This window comes from Chiloscyllium plagiosum, chromosome 23 (assembly GCF_004010195.1).
Source record: "Chiloscyllium plagiosum isolate BGI_BamShark_2017 chromosome 23, ASM401019v2, whole genome shotgun sequence".
Lineage (NCBI taxonomy): Eukaryota > Metazoa > Chordata > Chondrichthyes > Orectolobiformes > Hemiscylliidae > Chiloscyllium > Chiloscyllium plagiosum.
The window spans coordinates 19416046-19438405 of record NC_057732.1 but is presented as its reverse complement, the minus strand read 5'-3'; the positions used below and the strand labels follow the sequence as shown (position 1 = coordinate 19438405).

Here is a 22360-nt window from a genome sequence, read left to right as displayed (position 1 = left end):
ATGGCAGAAGAGTTGAATTGGTACTTCAGATCTGTGTTCACTGGGGAAGACACAAGCAATCTCCCTGAGGTAACAGTGGCTGAAGGACCTGAACTGAAGGGAATTTATATTTGCCAGGAATTGGTGTTGGAGAGACTGTTAGGTCTGAAGGGTGATAAGTCCCCGGGGCCTGATGGTCTACATCCCAGGGTACTGAAGGAGGTGGCTCGAGAAATCGTAGATGCGTTGATGATTATTTTCCAGAGTTCGATAGATTCGGGATCAGTTCCTGCGAATTGGAGGGTGGCTAATGTTGTACCACTTTTTAAGAAAGGTGGGAGAGAGAAAGCAGGAAACTATAGACCAGTTAGTCTGACTTCAGTGGTGGGAAAGATGCTGGAGTCTTATTATAAAGGATGAAATTACAACACATCTGGATAGTAGTAACAGGGTAGGTCAGAGTCAGCATGGATTTATGAAGGGGAAATCATGCTTGACTAAACTTCTGGAATTTCTTTGAGGATGTAACTCTGAAGATGGATGAGGGAGATCCAGTAGATATAGTGTACCTGGACTTTCAGAAAGCTTTTGATGAAGTCCCACATAGGAGGTTAGTGAGCAAAATTTGGGGGCAAAGTACTAACTTGGATTGAAAGTTGGTTGGCTGACAGGAAACAAAGAGTAGTGATAAATGGCTCCATTTCGGAATGGCAGTGGGGTACCGCAGGGATCAGTGCTGGGACCGCAGCTTTTTACAATATATAATAATGATATAGAAGATGGTATTAATAATAACAATAGCAAATTTGCTGATGATACTAAGCTGGGTGGCAGGGTGAAATGTGAGGAGGATGTTAGGAGATTACAGGGTGACCTGGACAGGTTAGGTGAGTGGTCAGATGCATGGCAGATGCAGTTTAATGTGGATAAATGTATGGTTATCCACTTTGGTGGCAAGAACAGGAAGGCAGATGACTACCTAAATGGAATCAATTTAGGTAAAGGGGCGGTAGAAAGAGATCTGGGTGTTCTTGTACACCAGTCAATGAAGGTAAACAGCTGAAAATGTGTTGCTGGAAAAGCGCAGCAGGTCAGGCAGCATCACCCTCCGGTGTAAGGAACAGGAGAATCGACTTTTCGGGTTGGATGCTGCCTGACCTGCTGCGCTTTTCCAGCAACACATTTTCAGCTCTGATCTCTGATCTCCAGCATCTACAGCCCTCACTTTCTCTCAATGAAGGTAAACATGCAGGTACAGCAGGTAGTGAAGAAGGCTAATAGCATGCTGGCCTTCATAACAAGAGGGATTGAGTATAGAAGCAAAGATGTTCTTCTGCAGCTGTACAAGGCCCTGGTGAGACCACACCTGGAGTATTGTGTGCAGTTTTGGTCTCCAAATTTGAGGAAAGACATTCTGGCTATTGAGGGAGTGCAGCGTAGGTTCACGAGGTCAATTCCTGGAATGGCGGGACTACTTACGCTGAAAGACTGGAGCGACTGGGCTTGTATACCCTTGACTTTAGAAGACTAAGAGGGGATCTGATTGAGACATATAAGATTATTAAAGGATTGGACACTCTGGAGAGTTGGATAGAGCTCTCAAGGATAGTGGAATCAAGGGTTATGGAGATAACACAGGAACAGGATACTGATTAAGGATGATCAGCCATGATCATATTGAATGGTGGTGCAGGCTCGAAAGGCAAATGGCCTACTCCTGCACATATTGTCTATTGTCTAAAATGTTTGCCTTAGCTTAACAGAGATGTTGTGAGTGTTTCAGAGAAAGGTTGGAAAACTGCAAGGGCTCCTCTGCATGGTGCTGTCACAGTTGTACATGTAATAGTTTTATGGCAGAAGCTGTTATGCTCTTGAGATGGAGAGGAAATTCTTTTAGTGGGTTAATTGAGCCATGAGTGCAACCATTCTTCTCGGTGTCCCCATCTTTCGGTTTTGCAGATTCCAGTTCCAGTTATCCTCTGCCCTGCCAGGGGGAGACTACTCCACTGTGATTGCAGTCTCTAAATTTTTTGCAGCAGCTTCTTTACAATTGGTAAGTGGTAAGGCAGTAAATCTACCTATCTGCCTCTCCATGGGAAATGTTTGTAGTGGTGGGACTTTGCCTCAGAGCTGTCCCAATAAGGCTGCCCTGTTTTCAGTGGTACCTACTCCCAACATCAAAGGATTGGGAAATTTCAAGACTTTTTTTTAGAAAAGAAAACACTTGAAAACTTGGCAATGTCCAAATTCACATCTGAAATGCTTTCAGAATTAAATTGCTGCACAGTGGTGTGATTCTTGGAAATGAAATGTTAAGTGGACTTTGGATGTGTTGGATCCCATTCTGTTTTTCTCTTGTGTCTAAGCAATGGTTGCCAAATAACTAATAATAGTTTTGAAAGAATACCATTATCTTTATTTTTATTTAAATCAGTATAATCAGTGAAACAATTTTATATACAACTTTTGTTTGCAAATGTATCAATAAGGTTTCCAGAATTTTGAAGTCCTGTATAGTGCTGCTTAGTAATGTATCTTCAGATGATATCAAATGATGAAATAAACTTGCTGAACATACATAATAAGAATTTTGAGCTAAAATTCCGATGACTCCTAATATTTATTCCTTTTTTGAGATACGTCCAGTGAATTATAGTGTTTTTTCAGAAGTTTGTGTTGCCAAGTATCATGAAGCTTTAGATAATTTTGTGATGTAGGCATAACAACCAAATATAATTTTCAAATATATTGTAATTGGTTTATTTGCCTTACATATCAGTTATTCAGTGCTTCTTAATAGTCAGGGAGGCTTGTGAGCTATCTGAATACATTTATATAACCCAATGTACCCATAAATTATTTGAAGTGACGATTTAAAATTTTACCCATTGATCTCTTGCTGCAGTGGATGAAATACCACCCTAATGTGGTGAATGCCGATGAAAATAGTAAAACTGTCATGTTTCATTTCTTTTGTTGCAATTTCACTCTGCAGTACAGCTTATAAGCTCAGTGCATTTCTGACACTGTGATGGTATTATGATTTGGTCTTGGAAAAAGGCAGAGGAGGGTTTTAGTCTTGAGAAATACTGTTTTAACATCAGAAGAAGTCTGTTACTTTATTTTCGAATGTCTGCTATACAGTCCCCCTTGTCATCACAACATTAAATAGGGAGACTATCTATTTATTAAATTGTTCCAAGATGTTTTCCTTTCTTTTTGATGGCAGATTCTCCCCATTCTTTCTTGATACTGACTTTCTGCTACATGCCCTGGTTTTCTACTCATTCTATTAACTTCACCTTCTCTTCAATCAATAATATTTTTAACCTTTTCATTGGTTTTGCCATATTCACTCTTTGCACTTTGCTTCACAGGGAAATCTCAAAATACAATTGTGTCTTGTCCATTATTTCATAATTGAATGTGTTTAGCTCTCTGGTTGATGTAATCGCAGGACCCCTGATGGAAGACACTGGCTTGTTTGTGATGTGCAAGCATCTCTTTCACAAAGGATTTTGGCTTTATTCCTTTGCTGGTTCCACTCAACTGGATGAACTAGTGTAGAAATTTGACTAATCATGAGCTTGTTCGATGATTCTTGCTATTCAGCCAGCAAAAATGGCTGATAACTTTGATGCAAATGGAATTTTGTGTCATCTGATTTTGACTCAAAATAAAGAAAGATACACACCTTGGATTTAAAAGAAATTCTTAATTCAGTGTTGCAGTTTTCGAATCGTGATTGGCATTATTGATGTATAAATGGTGAGATGCAAGTGGAAACACCTCCATAACTGCACTGTGAGGTTCATAATTTAATGTAATTAATTGGGACCTTAGGCTCTAAAGTTGAGGAAAATCATCTTTTGTTTTCAGTTGTATGAAGACTGCAATAGCATGGATTCATGGTGGTGACATCTGTGTCATTGAGGCAGTCCTAGCACTGACTCATGGCTGCTGCTGTGGAGGTGAGTTTGGGTTCCCAGCAACATCTGGGTCTAGCGCAGATTCATGCAGACGGAGGTGAGTTTGGGCCCAGTAAGAGACTTGGCAGGATCAGTAGCAGCTGCACTGGCAAGGGTCCCCAAAGCAGACTTACGGCAGCAGTGGAGTCACGTTTGGGTTGGTGATATTGGTGTTGGTATTGGCAAAGTCTGGCAAGAGCTTCAGTGGAGGCAAGATGGTGTCAAAGAGTGGTGACTTTCTTTCCAGCAAAGGCGGCACAGTGAAGGGGACTCGTGCCTGGCCACCAGGCCCATGACTATGCACTTAACAAGAAGGCCTGTAAGGTCAGACACTCCTTGATCTCTTCTTTTTTCTGCCTTTTATATTTTCTGTTTCGGTATATTTTTGTGTTTTGAGATGGCACTGGTGTGTGGTGTCACTATATAACACTTTCACTATTTTGAAACAATATACATGTGACAATAAATAAGTCAAATCAAAAGACTGACAGTTTAAAAAAAAAATCCGAAAGTAATTTGTTCAATAAGTTGGGATTTCAGCTAGATGATTAGCATGCCATCTGTGGGGATATATGTGAAGGTGTTGACTTAACCCTAAGAGAGAGGGACTAGAAATCTTACCAACTTTATCTCTTTCCCCCTCTGTACTTAAGTAAAAATCTTACCTTCATTCAGAAAAGAAAGGCCCATAACAATAAAGATGCAGTTAATAGCAGACTCTAAACTGAAATGAAGCCCTGTGTTGCTTAGAAGAAAATTCCAGAAGCAGGAGGTTGTGAACAAAAGAGGTATAAATCTTACAAAGCCTCTAAAGAAATGAGTTTAAGAAATACATGGTCAGTAACAGTGAGCTGATTTAGCAGCTGGTCTTAAGGTCTTGGGAAGAGACATTGACAGAAGAAAATAGCATTGAAAAAATGCATAGAAATTTCCTGGGAAAAAAGCCAATTGCACCTGGTCCTGGCAGGAAGAGAAGAAATGTGGAAAAGGCGAAAAAGGATAATTTTCGGACTCTGGGAGAAAGAAATGGATATCTGTGAAAATTGGAAGTTATATTTCTTCCTGTGCCACCTTCAATCCAGTGCTCAGTGCTTCCTCTCAAAACACAATGGTGTCCTCTGATAAGCCAGCAAGTCTGTTAACATCAGCATGTCAGTAGCTAATTTTGCTCCACTTTTGGTAACCTTTTTAAATAAATCTGTGTACAGACTCAACTCTCTGTCAAAATAGATCTAGAAATGATTAAAAGGAGATTTGAGGGAGATGGGAATAGACAGCTGCAATGATGGACTTCAGTAAAGAAAGATAGCAGGAGGCTGAAATGCCAACATGGAGTTGTTAGACTAAAAAGCCTATGTAACATAATTCACGTTATTAGCAACACTGAACAACCACATGATAGTGTAGATAAAATGTAGATACCCTAACCTTGTAATGCCATTGCTTTGATCTTGACCATTAGTATGTCCTTTTTAAAATTATAAAAAAATGAGCAGTAAGATGATATTAATAACTGTGCCAGGATATAACTTTCTGTCTGCAATTTAGCCTGTCATGATTGTCAGTGTTGATTCTACAGAAGGACTATCTGCTGCAATCTCACTTCGCTGCTGTTCACCTGAACTTGATTTAATTTTTAAAATTAGAAATAAATTTGGAATTAACATGAGTGAGATTCGCAGAGAACTTGGAGAAAACTGTTGGTTTGTTTGGAGATTGGTATTTGAAATGGAGGGCCTAGATAAATGATTAATTAGGAGATTAAAGTAAGCCAACAGAATAAAAATAGTAAACTCTGGACCACTTCTCATAGATTGAAGAACATTGAAAATAAGTATGTTCCACAAAACTTGTTTTCTGAAAGATGTGTGCCCAAAATATTAGCTGCTACTGTCTTCACAGATGATGGCTGACTGGGAAAGGGTCCATATTTGGTTTTTATGTCATGTTTCCAGTAGCTGAAACACTTTGCACCTTATTATAGGTTAAAATGACATATTTAAGGTTAGCAGAAGGGGTACATTTGAAAATGGGCATACAAATGAGCATTTTTTGTATTTTTAAAATATGCTGATTTTTAAAAAAATATAAATCATACTCTTTCAGCATGTAGTGATATTAAAATCAACTTCAATCCCCCAACTCTCAAATGAGCTCTCATATGAGCCAGTTGTGGCTTTGTTTTTAATTGCTGTGACATCCGTAGTCTTGCCTCAGCCCTAAACTCTGGGATACCTTCCCTAAACCTCTCTATTTCCGTTTTCTTCTTGAAGGATTAATTAATTAATTAAGTACATTAATTATTTATGTACTTCCCATTATGTTTTGATTGTACAAGGAAATCTACAGTCGTCTCAGCATGGAACGTGCTGAACAGCTACTGATAATCTTTTCCTGTTTTACTGGAACTGTGAAAGAAGAATAGCTTTAGATTTTTTCCGTACAAGATAAACCAAATTGACTCTCAACAACAGATAGGGTTGATACCACTTCTATTCATAACTTATCGGCATTACTGCATGACGTAATTAAATAGGTTTAGTGGAAAGTGATCCATATAATTAGAGTCATACTTGTAAAATCCATGTCAGGTTATGTTCTGTTTTGAATTTCTCAAATGATACGAGTTTGAATAGGAATAGATGTTTCCTCACTTTTAACTCAGTTGTAATCAATATCAGTCAGAACTTCCAGTCTTGATTGTTATGAAACACAATAGGTTTCTTAACCGGTGTAATGTATTACAGGACAAACCAGATAATTTGGTTCTTCTTGGTGCAAGGTGTGGCTATTTTAGAAAGATTATACAGCAAATATAGAAGTAGATGCTTAATATTACATTCAAGTGAGCTGAGCAATTTCAATTAAAAAGGTGGAAGCATTGACCTCCTCAGGGTGAATTAAACTGCATGTTTTTTTTTCCTGTTCTGTTTTGTACTTGACTCCCAGTTAGTTCTATGAAATGCACTTTCACAACACACACTTAATTTGATATTTTAGGTTTGTGATAATCCTTGAAGGTTATTTTAGTAGGAGGCTCAGCTGTGAGAGAAAACATTAAAGCTTAGTTATACCAGAGTGCTCACATATACTTGAGCTACTGAACGGGGATCAAGTTGAGATGCGATCCTTCACTCAAATAAGCCATTAGGTCAAGTAGTTGCATCCCTACTAAGCTCAAGTAACTCTGCATGAAGTGGTCACTTACCTTGATCAATTTTTCTGATCTAGTCATTTGTCTATTTGCTGAGCCATTGTGAAAGCGAAATAGTTAAATACAATAATTTTTTTTAAAATTCAGTGTACTCGCCTACTTTCCTGTAAGAAATAGATTGAACATTGCATTCTTCAGTGTATTGTTGATATGTGTTCAGCACAATGTTTTGCACCAGACCAGTGGTGAAGCCCTGTCCTTTTCCCTCACAACAGTAGTTTGCTAGCAAGAAAAGTAAATTAGTACAGATGCTGGAGATCTGTAATAAAAGCAGTGTTGGAAAACTTAGAAGGTTTGCTATACTTGAAACAAGCCAAATGGAGTTGATGTTTTGAATCCAGTGACGACTCTAGGGAACTGAAGTGAGCTGGGAAATTGTTTATATGCCACTGAGAAGTGGGAAGGAGGAGCAAGAATAACAGATTGTGAGGATTCCCAGAGTACAAGGTATGATATAGATACAAAGTGGGTATAAATGCGAAGTGTGTACAGTCGAAAATATTGTTTCCTGTGAGTGAACCTATGCAAAAAAGACACAGGGAGTTGATCAAAACAGAGGACAGTGGTCATGCTCTGAAGTTATTGAATTCAGTGATCAGCGCTGAAGGCTATAAAGTACCTAAGTGCAAAAATAGGAACTATTCCTCCAGCTTGCATTGCAGCTGTTTTTTTTTTCAACAACGTTCTGTCCCAAAGAAGAGTCGTAATGGACTTGAAATATCTGCATTTCAGCAAAACATTCTGGCCATCCTGACCCATCACCATTGTGTGAATCAATATTCAATGAAAATTGAGTTCAATTTGATCAGCACCATGAATGCCCAAATTATTGCCATGGGAACCATGCCACACTGTTGTAGGATTCAGTGAGAAATGTATGATGGAATGAAACCTAATCTCCTCCTCATGGCATATTTTCACTTAATAAATGAATACAACTGCGAAATGAAGCTAGTTTCCTCATGTTGCTACAATGCAGTAGCAACATGAGTGATGCTCAACCTTCAGAGGATGCTTCTCTACTGCAAAAAAAAACGTGCCCATCTCACAACTGAGTCATGTGGCATATGAATTTCAGTGCTGATGAGATGTTTGGTTTATAGGCCATATCTACCAGAAGATTGGAGGATCACCTCAAACATATATCCCTTCGGTTGTTTGCAACTAGTGGAATACTGATCGTGCTCAACCAGTCCACACATAAAATGCTGAATGCAGTGTTCAACACATTAGTTGTGATTTTGTAATTGGACAGCATTTTCGACATCATCTTGACTGTACAAAGAATTTTCTGATAACTAATTTAGGATTGTCAGTCAAGCTCGCAGAGTGGTGAATTTGTATGTACTGGAAGCTGGAATTAGTACATAGGACCCAGTTTCTTTGCAGACAGAAGAAACGTGCAAGAACGTGTTTGAATGCAACAAAATAGGTGACAACGATTCTCTGGTTCATTGCTGAGAGCAATGTCTAGACCAATCTGACTCAATCTGCTTTCTTTTAAAAAGTTAAAGAAACCTTGGCAGTTAATTGACTACTGTAATTTATGTTTGCATTGTCTATGGCAATATCTTTGCCAATCAGAATCCAATGTAAGTTTATTAATTTTTCTTTGAATTGCAAGAATGTCAAAGTATTCTGACTGCAAGAAAAATACCTTCAACAGAATATATTTTTCAGAAGTATCTCCAGTTTAGTAATATCCCATTATGACAACCTTTTGAGAACCTAAAAATTTGTTTGCCAAAGCTGATGTCATAATCACCTTTACCTGCTTTTAGCATCATTCAGGTCGTTAATCTTTGTGATGTGAACATGCCACATAAATTAATCAGTTTTCCAAATGAGTGACAGAGGCCCCAAGGTAGTTCATGGAGCAAATCACTGATCACTGTTTTCTGGTGATGATTTCTCTCTTTTATGCCCTATTACTTAATGTATTGCCTCACTGTTTGTACTGTTTGCATTGACCTTGAGTTTCCATTTTAAAGATCAGTCCTGCTAAAGGTGCCCCCAAATGCTTAATATAAATAACTTTATAATATTCATTGCATTATCAGATTTAAGAAATATTCTCAAAGAATTTCATTATATTGATGTATTTTTTACATATGAAGTGGAACAGGAATGAGCGAATTTCCTTTAAAGATATATTTAAACAACCTGTTCATATATACTATAATATGCCTCTGGAGAAGGTGGGAATTGAACCTAGAGCTCCTGCCTTACAGTTAGGGAAATTGCTACACTGCCTCGAGCTGTCGGGGTTTCCTTTTTATCTCCAGTTATGAGCTCAGTGTCCCAAAGCATTTTCAAGTTATTGAAGCACTTTTGAAGTATGGTACAAGACTCACAGGATCCAAATTATTTACTAGGGTCCCACAAAGAGCAGTAAGAGTAATGGCTAAAAGTTGGCTAGCACATGAGTTCCCCTGATCTTCAAATATACATGTTCACTTGGGAAGTTGGCTCAGCATCTCATTTGAAAGAACATGTCTCAACAGTGCAGTACCTTTTCAGACATAATGATGTTCCACCCAAGATTCTGCTCGTCTCTTGAAAAACACCTAAACTCATTTTCCGACTCTCAAATGAAAATGCTACCACTGAGCAAGTGGTGAGATGGATGGCAAAGACTTGTATGCTCTCATCAAGCCGGAAATTTGAGCTTTAAGACAAAAAAAGGTGCATCAGTGATGAATAGAATTTGGTATTGTTTTCTTTCACAACCATGAGACCCTTGTTCTGCATATGCTTAGTGCAAACTTTGTGTATTAAGTTACCGACCTGTTGCTTCCAGATTACACATTGCTAAAATAAACAATGACAAAGCTAATGCAAGGATAAGGTTTACTCAAGTGCAACATATCAAACGAAAATCTCCACAGGTACTTGTTCCATTTTAGGTCCTGTTTATATAGATTTTTACTTCAATTTTCTAACAATTTAATTTAATATGTCATATCCTTAAAATGCCAACTTCCAAAGTATCTAATAGCATAAATTACAGAAACAGGGCTATATTGGTTAAACAAGTTTTTTAAAAAAGCTGATACAATGGTGACTGACACTATTACTTCTTTTAAAGAGGAAACAGATGATAAGATACCTTAACTAGCCTACATTGTATGAACAATAGTTGTCTTTATGAAGCTTTTATTGGTGATTCAGTGGTAAAATTATTTCTAGGTATGATTTTCTTTATGTGTAACAGAGTAGATTAGATTAGATTACATTACAGTGTAGAAACAGGCCCTTCGGCCCAACAAGTCCACACCGACCCGCCGAAGTGAAACCCACCCATACCCCTACATTTACCCCTTACCTAACACTACGGGCAATTTAGCATGGCCAATTCACCTGACCCTGCACATCTTTTGGACTGTGGGAGGAAACCGGAGCACCCGGAGGAAACCCACGCAGACACGGGGAGAACGTGCAAACTTCTGGAGGGTCTTTTGGTGCAGTGATAATGTCCCTGCCTCTGGGCCAGAGGTGTGGGTTCAAGTCTAACCAGCACCAGAGGTGACTGATCAGGTTGATTAAAATTTCTGTAACAAGTTCTTATCACCATGGTTGTGTGCTGGTTAATGCTCTGCATTGAGACTGCAGTCATTTCTGTTTGTGATTTGAAAGAATTGTCCAGTTGGAGAAATTGAATGCTTTACTAAATGCTTTATTTTATGTTTCTTGCAGATACACTGGACTAAATTAAAGACTCATCCTATATGCCTGGTAAGTTCTTATATTTATTATTAAATATGAACAAAATTAGCTGTGATCTAATTTCTGGCAGAACAGAAGAAATAGCGACATTGAAACCAGTTCAGGAATTTGGCCTTCTGAACCTCCTCCAACATTACAGCAATCTTCTGCCTCAGCAGTATGCTTATGTCCTCTGATTCTGTAGAACCCAATTTCTGACTGGTCCCCTATGTTGATGCTGTAAACTCTAGTCCCAGGTCTCCCAGCCAAGGGAATCCTGCTCCTAGCAACTACTTTACTTAAAAAAAACTAGCCACCAGGATACATGAACATCAACTAGCCACAAAAAGACATGACCCACTCTCACTAGTATCCTTACATACGAATGAGGAAGGACACCACTTCGACTGGGACAACACATCCATCCGAGGACAAACCAAACAGAGACATGCACGAGAATTCCTAGAAGCATGGCATTCCAACTGGAACACTATCGACAAGTACATTGACTTGAATCCCATTTACCACCCCCTGAGAAAATAGTGTCACCATGGGAAATGACATCACCAACCCATGGAAACTCATAAATAGAAAGCGGCTACACCACCAGTACTTCATCTGAAGGCTCATTGAAGATGTTACCTAAGATTTACCTAGTATGGTGACGAAACATCTGAAAATGAACCTTCCAGCTCAGCGTGCAAACCTACATCCAGAACCTCAACCTGAGCTACAAATCTTCTCAAAACTCGGTAGCAACTATCTTATTATGCTGTGATTGAATTTTACATCTTTTGATGAGGATGCCTCTCACTCTTAGAAATTCCCAACAGTTTTAGATTCACTCAATTCAATTTCTCCTTGAAAAATTTTAAATTTTGCTACCTTATGCTTCATCTGCCATATTTTATCCACCCATTCAGCATTTCTATGTCTGTCTTCAACTTCCTAATAATATCATTTTAACAATATGCTTTCCAACCTATCTTGGCATCATGTGAAACTTTAGCTACTGTCACCTAAGTCATTGATATAACTTGTGAAAAGCTAAGGCATTAACTTGCAGGTCTCTACTTGTTACGTCTTGCCAGTCTGAAAATAGCCCTTTGCATTCTGCCAGCCAGTCAATCTGCTAATCTTAAATCCTTGGTGGAATATTACCTCCTACTTACTTCAATATTGCACAATAATGTTTTATGTTGCACCTTGTCAAATGCCTTCCGAAAATCAAAGTACAATACATCATCACACTTCTTTGATCCACGGCACAATGTTCCTCTTTTACAAAGAACTCCAATGGATTGGTTAAACATGATCTCTTCAAAAACAAAGTTTTCCTAATCAAGTTGAATTTTTCTTACTGCCCAGCTCTCACCATCTCAATGGTTGATTCCAACATCTTTCCTGTGACGATAGTCAAGCTAACTGGCCTATAGTTTTGTGGTTTCTGCCTTCTTTCCTCCTACATTAAAAGGGTTACATTTGCTTCTTTCCAATCTGGTAGAATTTTTCCATAATCTAATGTGTTTTGGAAACTGAACAACAACATTACTCCACCTTTGGCAGATTCTTTTTAAGACTTTAGGATAAAGTTCCCTGGTCACAGGGATTTTTCACACAGCTGCTCCCCTCATTTTGCTCAGTAGCTCTGATCTGGTGATTGTAATTTCACCAAGTTCCTCTCTTCGTTTCACCTCCTGATTTAAGCTAGACAGGAGGTATCTATGCCCTCTAGTTTTGGACCTTGGCGATTTATCCTATCCATACCCCTCATGATTTTATAGACTTTGATAAGGTCACCCCTCAGACTCTGACACTCCGAGGGGAAAAAGCCCCAGCCTGTTCACCCAGTCCTGGTAATATCCTTGAGTCTTTTCTGCATCCTCTCAAGCTTAACGATGTCCTTCCTTTAGAAGGGAGACCAGAATTTTATGCAGCATTCTAAAATTGTCTCACCAATGCCCTGTACAGCTGCAACATGACATCACAGCTCCTATACTCAAATGTTCAAGCATGCCAAAAACTGTCTTCACCACCCTGCCTACCCTGCGACTCTACTTTCAAGGCATTATGCACCTGTACCCCTAGATCTCTTTGTTCAGCAAGAATTCCTGCCCAGGGCCCTACCATTAACTGTATAAGTCCTGCCGTGGTTTGCATTTGCCAAAATGCAACACCTCGCATTCATAGAAATTAAACTCCATCTGCTACTGATTGTCCCATTGGCCTATTATCACATTTGACGTGTACTTTAAGGGTAGTATTCTGGTCCCTAAGGCTCACCTTTGGTAATGTAGTGCAGCTGTAGATTGCCATCTTCAGTACACAAAACATCTAATGTCTATTCAATCTCTTATGTTGCTGTCCTGGCATATCAAAGTATTGTTTCAAATTTATCTTTTCCATCTACCCAATGTTCTTGGAGCTATGAGTTGCAGTTGAGAAAGCAAGAATTCCCAATTTGCCATGGTGACTTGGGAATTCGAATTCTGTTCATGGAGAATAAAATGTGGGTTCCCTCAGAAATGACATTGAAGCAGTTAGTTTGTTGTAAAAGCCCAATCACTTCTTGAACACAATAAACACACAAAATGCTGATAGAATCTCAGCAATTCAGGTAGTATCTGTGGAGAGAGAAACAGTTAACATTTCAAGTACAATATGATTCCTCTCCAGAACATAAAAATTCAGTTCTGCAGAAGTGTCATTTAAGATGCAAACTATTAACTATGTTTGTATTTGCCACAAATGCCAGATTTTACTGGGTTTCTCCAGCGTTTTGAGTTTGTTTTAGCTTTCAGCATCTGCAGTATTTTGCTTTTAGGGAAAGCAAATGTCTTCAGAAAGGATATATTCTATTCTTAACATTCTTGTCAGTGTGTCACTCAAATCCCATATGGGTTGACTCAGAATAGCTCTCTAAAGTGACCGGCAAAGCTTCCTTGAACGGCATGGGTATTGCTGTTCTTGCTTTACACAGTGACTCTGTGCTTTTACCATAAAAGAGAACTTGTTACAGTCAACAAAATGTGGAGTTCAGTCACTGTTGAAGTGAAATTGAAAATGCGCAACAAAAGTGAATAAACATTGATCTGTACCTGAAAAAGGATGTAGTGGCACTAGAGGGGCTGCAGACGAGGTTCACTGCATTGATTCCGGAGTTGACGGCTCACGATGAGAGACTGAGTAAACTCGGATTATATTCATTGGAATTTAGAAGAATGCAGGGGGATCTTACAGAAACAACGTTATAAAGCGGATAAATAAGATAGACGTAGAGATGTTTCCACTGGCAGGTGAAACTGGGACAAGAAGGCATAGCCTCAAAATTAAGGGGAGCAGATTTAGGACTGAATTGAGAAGGAACAACTTCACCCAAAGGGTTGTGGAATTCCCTGCCCAGCGAAGTAATTGAAGTTACTTCAGTAAATGTTTTTAGAGCTAAGATAGATTGTTTTGAACAATGAAGGAATTAAGGGCTCTGGTGAGAAGGCATGTAAGTGGAACTGTGGCCACGAAACGATCAGCCATTATCCTATTGAATGGCGGTGCAGGCTCGAAGGGCCAAATGACCTACTCCTGCTCCTAGTTTTTATGTTTCTTATGTTCTGTGTATTAACTTGGCACAAGGGTTAAATATTGATGGAGACCACTCGCATATAACAACTGAGCTGTGAGCCATAACCTATGAGGTTGGGTTTATGCTTGAAAAGGTAAAATGTTTGGGGTTATAGGAAGAGTCCTAGTGGGGTGGGATGAATTGAGGTAGTTCTTTCATGTTGCACAGGCACAATAGCCCTGAGCTATACAATTCTATAATCATCAATATTATTAGTCATTTAAAATGTAATCTCTCCTGCCCAAGAGCACACTGACCAGTTTAAACTGGAAGTTTGTTTCTTGGACTGTGCAATATTTTCCGATCTTATCTGGTGCTTTAGTGAAAAATTATTTGGCTTGAGTATCCCTGGATTTTGAGGAAAGGGAAAGAAATTTGAGTTGCTGCTCATAATTGTTACTTACTGATCACTGCTCAAGGTATGTGTATATAAATACTGGTAAAATACAATTCAATGACTTTTGGCTGAGGAGCCTGCTTATGTCAAGAATTATCCAGAGTGAATGGCCACTTGTGCTCATTGTGCAACTGTAATCCAAAATAAATTGCTGTTTTAAGAAGCAGAGGTGTAAGAGGCTCAGTTTGGAATTGACTTGTGTATCATTTGAGATATCAAGACAATTACTTTAATCAGGTCTATTTTTTCTTGCTGTCTTCACCTAGTATTTAGACAAGGTAGAAATGGAAATGAGAACTTGTGAGGAGCCTCGGCCTCCTAATGGACCGTCTCCTATAGCAACAGCTTCAGGTCAAAGGTAAGTCATGTCAAAATCTAAAATTGTTTATAAAAATGGTTTACAGATGTTCCTAGGATGCAGTATATTTATCTTAATTTATTCCAAATTGAGATTTTATTTCAAGTTTAAATTTGTTACAAAGGAACACTGATCACAATTTTATTTGTCATTAATTGGTGATTGTATGTTTTCGTACATAGAAAAGTCAAGTTAAAAATCACATAACACCAGGTAATAGTCCAATAGGTTTATTTGGAAGCACTTGCTTTTGGAGTGCTGCTCCTTCATCAGGTAGTTATGGAGTATGAGATTGTCAATTTTTTCCATAAATTCTGTGTCTTATAAGTGTGATGCAACTGAAATTATATATTGAAAAAGACTTGGATTGTTTAAGTCTCTCAACTTATAGAATGACCATGTTGGTTTCAGTTCTTTCATATGTAAATCCCAGAATTTTTGTTCAAGTTACATTCTTAAGTGAACTTTAACAATAGGTGCCATGTCAGTTCAGATAATGCATTGAAGGTGTGAGGTGCCCTGTGTGAGGCTGTCTGTTCAGACTGATTCTATTTCTAAAAAAGGATTACAGAATCTTATATGGGTTCATGCAGTTTTTGAGCAAAATAAAATGTGATTCTGCAAGTACAAATCCACCCCACAAACTTTTATGTGTGTGTGTGTGTGTGTGTGTGTGTGTGTGTGTGTGTGAGAGAGAGAGAGAGACTAAAGGGTTATAAGTCTGTGAGAGTGTGGGTGCATATGTGTGAGTATATGAGGGAGAGAGCTTACGTATGAGAGTGTGTGTGGGTCTGTAGGTGTGTGTAGTGCAGTGGGGTCATCTGTAGTGTGACATGAAGCCAAGGTACTTGTTGAGGCCATCCCCGTGGGTACCGAACTTGGCTATCACCCCTGATCGGCCACTTTGCATTCTTGCCTGTCCCAAAGTCTGCCTTGGAGCATTGTCACCCAAAGGTCTGAGGTCAGACATCCCAGACCGCTGAAGTGTTCTCTGACTAGAAGAGAACATTCTGGCTGGTGATTATTCTGTGAAGAAAAAGTGAAGAAATAGTTATTCAAAGTCGAAATCTGAAGTATAATGTGAGTATATTTCTGCAGTTAATTACTTGATAATCTTATTCTTTTCTAGTGAGTATGGCTTTGCTGAAAAAGTTGTAGAAGGCATCTCTCTTTCTGTGAGTTCCATCGTTATCAAAATCAAAGCAAAAGCTTTCAATGCATCTTTTGAATTGTCTCAGCTACAAATACACAGTGTAAATACAAGCTGGCAGCAAAGTGACCTTCGCTTTACCCGAATTCAAGATCCTCAGCGTGGGGAGGTAAAACGAATTTCTTTGTGTTATTCTTCCTTACTGCTTCTTTGTGTATTTTGAAATGTAATTGAAACTTGCATTTATTTGGGTGATTATCAAAACTTTAAGTTTCATTTTTAAAATTACGAATTTGAATTCTGTTATGTTCAGAAATACTAAGAATGTTTAAGTATATGGGCCCAGAATCCTGCAGTGAAGTGATAACTTGTGTAATAGGAACTAAATGTCTGTCATAAACTTTCTGAACCACTTCCTTAGATTCAGAGAGCGAGTTCCATAATCACAAAGTAGTCTGCCACAAGGCAAGTCTTTGCTGAAGAAGCCTAACTATCGAAGTACGTGTTAATCTGAAGAGATATGTTTGCAGTGATCTTATGATTCTACATTGGCTTGTCTGCTGCACAGGAAAGCAGAAGCGTCTGAGAGACACTTTGTCTACTCATTGATAAATGACCGTATCAAAGAATTACAGCCCAGTAAGAGGCCATTTGGCCTGTCATGTCTATGCTGGCATTCATTAATTTGGAGGTGTCTTTGGTGGACTGGGGGAGAAAGTTAAAAATCACACAGCACCAGATTATAGCCCAACAGGTTTATTTGGAAGCACTAGCTTTTGAAGCACCACACCTGTGGGCGGCACGGTGGCACAGTGGTTAGCACTGCTGCCTCACAGCGCCTGAGACCCGGGTTCAATTCCCGCCTCAGGCGACTGACTGTGTGGAGTTTGCACGTTCTCCCCGTGTCTGCGTGGGTTTCCTCCGGGTGCTCCGGTTTCCTCCCACAGTCCAAAGATGTGCAGGGTCAGGTGAATTGGCCATGCTAAATTGCCCGTAGTGTTAGGTAAGGGGTAAATGTAGGGGTATGGGTGGGTTCGCTTCGGCGGGTCGGTGTGGACTTGTTGGGCCGAAGGGCCTGTTTCCACACTGTAATGTAATCTAAAAAAAACCTTCAGGTGGTTGTAGAGTATAAGATCATAAGACATAATTTATAGCAAAAGAGGGACAGTGTCTTGATCTGGAATGATATATTAAACAAATTCAGATTAAGTCTTTCATCTTTCAGAATGGTACATGCTAGTTTCAGTTCTTTAATATGTAAATCTCAGAACTCCTTTTAAGTTACATTCTCAAAATAGCTTTAGCTTTTCTAACAATAGGTGTCATCACAACCCAGACAATGCCTTAAAGGTGTGAGGTTAAAGTCTGTCTATGTCCCAACTTTGAGAGTGGTTCTATTTCTGAAGTGGGACAAATAGAATCTGACATGGATTCATGCAGTTTTTGAGCAAAAAGTAAAATGAAATTTTGCAAATACAAATTCACCCCATAAACCTTTATGTGCGTGCGTACAGGAGAGACAGTGTGTGAGTGTGTATAAGCTTGGTCAAGTTTGTGTGCGGGTGTGATGAGGCATAAGCCTATGAGAGGGTGCATGCGTGGGTGTGAGTGCGGGGTGTGCATGTATATGTGTATGAAAGAGGGTATGCGTCAGTGTGTGAGTATGTATGAGTGTGCATATGCATGTGTATAATGCAGTGAGGTTACCTGTAGTGTGACATGAACCCAAGTTCTGGTTGAGGCCATTCCTATGGGTATCGAACTTGGCTATCAGCCTCTACTCGGCCACTTTGCGTTGTTGTTTGTCCTGAAATCAACCTTGGAGGATGGTCACCCAAAGGTCAAAGGCTGAATGTCCCAGACTGCTGAAGTGTTGTCTGACTGGGAGGGAACACTCCTGCCTGGTGATTGTTGTGCAGTGACCATTAATCCGTTGTCATAGTCTCTGCTTGGTCTCACCAATGTACCATCTCTCACCAGTGTACCATTTCTCAGGGCATCCTTGCCTGCAGCGTATGTGAGAGACAATGTTAGCCAAGTCACATAGGTACCTGCTGCGTACATAGTGGGAGATGTCACCAAGTGTAATGGTGGTATCCGTGTCAACACTCTGACACGTCTTGCAGCGATTGCCATGACAGGGTTGTACTGTGTTGTGGTCAATGTTGTCCTGAAGGTTGGGCAGTTTACTGTGAACAATGATCTGTTTGAGGTTTGTTGGTTGGTTGTTTAAAGGTGAGAAGTGGAGACGTGCGGAAGGTCTTGACGATAATGTGTAGCAGGCTGCGAAGAATGTGGAGTGGTTTTTCAGCTCCCAGGAAGTACTGGACAATGAAAGGTAGCCTGTCGATTGCAGCCAGTGTCTGTCTTCTGAGGAGGTCATTACAGTTTCCCGCTGTGGCACATCGGAACTGGCAGTCGATGAATTGAGCATCGTACCCTGTTCTTATGAAGGGGTCCTTGAGCAATTTCAGGTGTTCATCACATTCCTCCTCACCTGAACAGATCCTGTGTATGCATAGGGCTTATCTGTAGGGGATGGCTGTTTTAGTATGTTTTGGGTGGAAGCTGGAGAAGTGTAGTACTGTGAGGTTATCTATGGGTTTGCAGTAGAGTGAGGTGCTAAGGTGTCCATCCTTGATGGAGATGCATGTGTCCAAGAATGAGACAGCTATTAGAGTATTCCATGGTAAGTCTGATGGTGGAATGAAACTCGTTGATATCACTATGTAGTTGTTTCAGTGACTCCTTGCCATGGATCCAGAGGAAGAAAATGTCGTCAATATATCTGGTGTATAGTGTTGGTTGGAGGTCCTGTGCAGAAAATGAGTCTTGTTTGAACCTGTGCATGAAAATGTTGGCATATTGGAGTGCAAATTTGGTCCTTCTGGCTGTTCCGTGTGTTTGGATGAAGAACTGGTTGTTAAAGGTGAAAATGTGGTCAATGATGAAGTGGATGAGTTGTAGGACAATGCTCGGAGATTGGCAGTTGTTGGTATTGAATACTGAGGCGGTTGCCGTGATGCCATAATTGTGGGGAATGCTGGTGTAGCGTGCTGACATGTCCATTGTGACGAGGAATGTTCCTGTTTGACTGGTCCATGGGTAAGAAATCTGTAGTGTCGCGCCAGAAGCTGGAGTGTCCCCTGTACAATGGGTTTAAAGGTGCCTTTGACAAAGCCAGAGAGGTTCTCACGTAGTGTCCCATTGCCTGATACAACAGGACCTGTGTCTTATGAACTTGTATTCCACAACCACCTGATGAAGGAGCAGAGCTTCAAAAGCTAGTGCTTCCAAATGAACCTGTTGGACTATAACCTGGTGTTATGCAATTTTTAACTTCAGCGCTCATTTAAGATCAATTCACCTTGTGCCATTTCCCTGTTTCTTCACATAGCTATGTACGTTTCTCTTTACAGATATTGATTGAATACCTCAATTAAAGTTGTATCCACCCACCTATAAAGTAATGCTTCAGTGTGTCAAAACATTTTTCTTCAGGATGTCATTTTTCTTTTTGCAACTGTCTTACGAACCTTCCACTGACAGGAACCATTTCTCACTGTCTACTTTGTTCAGATCCCTTTTGATTTTGAATGCCGCTATCAAATATTCTCCCACTTTCACTTCTCCAGGAAGAACGGTCCCAATTTTTCCAACATCTTTATGTAACTGAAGTTCTTCATCTGCAACCATTCTTGGGTTTCTTTGATTCCTGAAGAAGGGCTCATGCCCGAAACGTTGATTCTCCTGCTCCTTGGATGCTGCCTGACCTGCTGCGCTTTTCCAACAACACATTTTCAGCTCTGACCTCCAGCATCTGCAGTCCTCACTTTCTCCTTTCTTTGATCCACACACTCTTCAGACCTTCCCTTTCTTCATTAAAGTGTGTTGCCCTCGAGCTGGATTCAGGACTCCAGCTGGAGGCTGAACATTTTTTTATACATGTTGAGCGTAACTCCCTTGTTTTTATGCAGTATGACCATGTTTACACAGGATGCGTTCTCAACCTATCCTGTCATCTTCAGTGATATATGCATATTTACATCCAGGTCCCTCCTCTTCCATACCCTGTTTAGAATTGCATCCTTTGTTTTGTATATTTGCTTTCTTCCTACCAAAGTGAATCACTTCACATCTCTCTGCATTGAATTTCATCCACCATTTGTCTTCCATTCAACCAATCTATACCTCTGTCCTTTATAGTTCTTCTACTCCTTCCACTTGCTGTACAAAACTTCTACGTTTCATGTAATCTGTAAATTTTGCTCTGTGCACCTGTGTAAAATACGCTTGATTTTTTTTTTATTGTCACGTACTGCGATATAGTGAAAAGCTTTGTCTACAAGCAGTACAAGCAGGTCATAGTAAGCAAGGATGTACAGATCAAAAAGACTTAGAGGCATGCAGTTTACCTTGAACAGGCTGTGTGCTAGGTGACATCAGCATGATTTGAGGCTACAGAGTCCATTTATCAGTCTGATAATGGCTGAGAACAAGCTGTTCGTGAACCTGCTGGTGCTTGTGTTCGTTCAGGCTTCTGTATCTTCGCCTGACAAAAGAGGTTGTAGGAAATCATTACTGGTGTGCGATAGGAAGAGCAGAGGTCCTAACATGAACCCATGAGGAACTCCACTTTATACCATCTCTGGCTGGATAAACCACTTTTCACTGCAGTATCACCCACTTTGCCTGCAATTTTCCCTGTAGCTGTGAAGATTTGTGTGTGTGTGTGTGTGTGTGTGTGTCAGCAGCTTCCTGAGCCATGTGTCAGTGAATTAGCAAACCTCTGTGTGGCTATGCAGCTTAGAGAGAACTTTGCCTGTCAATCAACCAATTTCATACTCCATCTGCTGTTGTTCGTTTTTTAATCCATGAGCTGTAACTTGCTCCCTCGTCTTTTTGTGCCACATTTTATCAAATGTCATTTGGCAGTCCATATATGCCACTCCAACATCATTAACCTCATCAACTCTCTCTATTGCCTCATCAAAGGAACTCACATTTGGGGAGGGTGCTGATTTTCCATGCATTCAAAGCACTGACCATACACTTAAACAATGCTTTTAAGTTAATTAATTTTTGCATGATTCATCCTGGAATACAACAGAAATTCCCTCCATTGCACTCTTGCTGCTCCTACACAGAGAATTTGTAGTTGGAGAAGCAGCAAGGGCAAGATTATGTTAACCTGTGACCAGATGTGATGGATGAGTAACTTGAGCTAGTCCTGAGACCACCATGCAGCAGCCATTCACGAGTCTGGAGCAGTGGGGTGAGCCTGGGTACAAACTGGGAGGGCGAGTGTCAGCTGGTTGTCAGGAGGAGCAGAGTGCCAGGCCCAAATATCATTTCATTCACTAAGGATTGGGTCAGTAATTTATGCTTTGCATAACTTTATCTGTTACTGACCATACTTATTGCTGTTTGTAATCACTTATCAACATGCTGAGAGAACACGGTACACAAACTAACTTTCTGTATCGAGGAGGCAATAGGGTAACTGCACCTTAAATATATTTTATATGTAGAGGTGCAGAATTCTTAAAGATAGATAATCAGCAATTTGTTTCCCTATCTAACAGCCAGCATCCTGCATTCAATTTTTATAAATGTTTTCATGGGGGATCCAAGATGGCGGCGACCCAGTAAGACTGAGTCTATAGTGCTCCTCCCAAGACTTGGGCGCAGTGGGTCACCTACCCCCTACCAAGCTCACCAAATCATTTATAATAGTTTAGTAACTCAATTAGTTGTGTAATATTACATTTAAACAACTTAATCCTAAGTTAAAATGACTAAAGGGAAAGGAGCCCGAGGCTCTCAGCAAGCAGGAACCCCTCCCCCACACTCTCCAGCTGCAGCAGAGGCGCCCACAGCCGCCCCGGGGGACTTACCAACAGTAACAAGTCTTGCAGAAATGCTTTCCAAACTTGACTCGAAGATCGATGCTTTTATCGTCGAATCCAG

At 40.0% G+C, this 22360-nt stretch overlaps 1 protein-coding gene across 3 annotated transcripts in view; it reads left to right on the top strand.

Moving 5' to 3' along the window:
• Positions 1–22360, top strand: part of uhrf1bp1l (UHRF1 binding protein 1-like) — a 147638-nt gene that overhangs the window by 36719 nt on the left and 88559 nt on the right. For all 3 annotated transcript variants that reach the window (XM_043713651.1, XM_043713653.1, XM_043713654.1), the window contains exons 3-5: positions 10858–10896; positions 15149–15240; positions 16370–16559. In XM_043713651.1, the coding sequence (XP_043569586.1) occupies positions 10858–10896; positions 15149–15240; positions 16370–16559 (321 nt within the window). The remainder of the gene's footprint in view (positions 1–10857; positions 10897–15148; positions 15241–16369; positions 16560–22360) is intronic.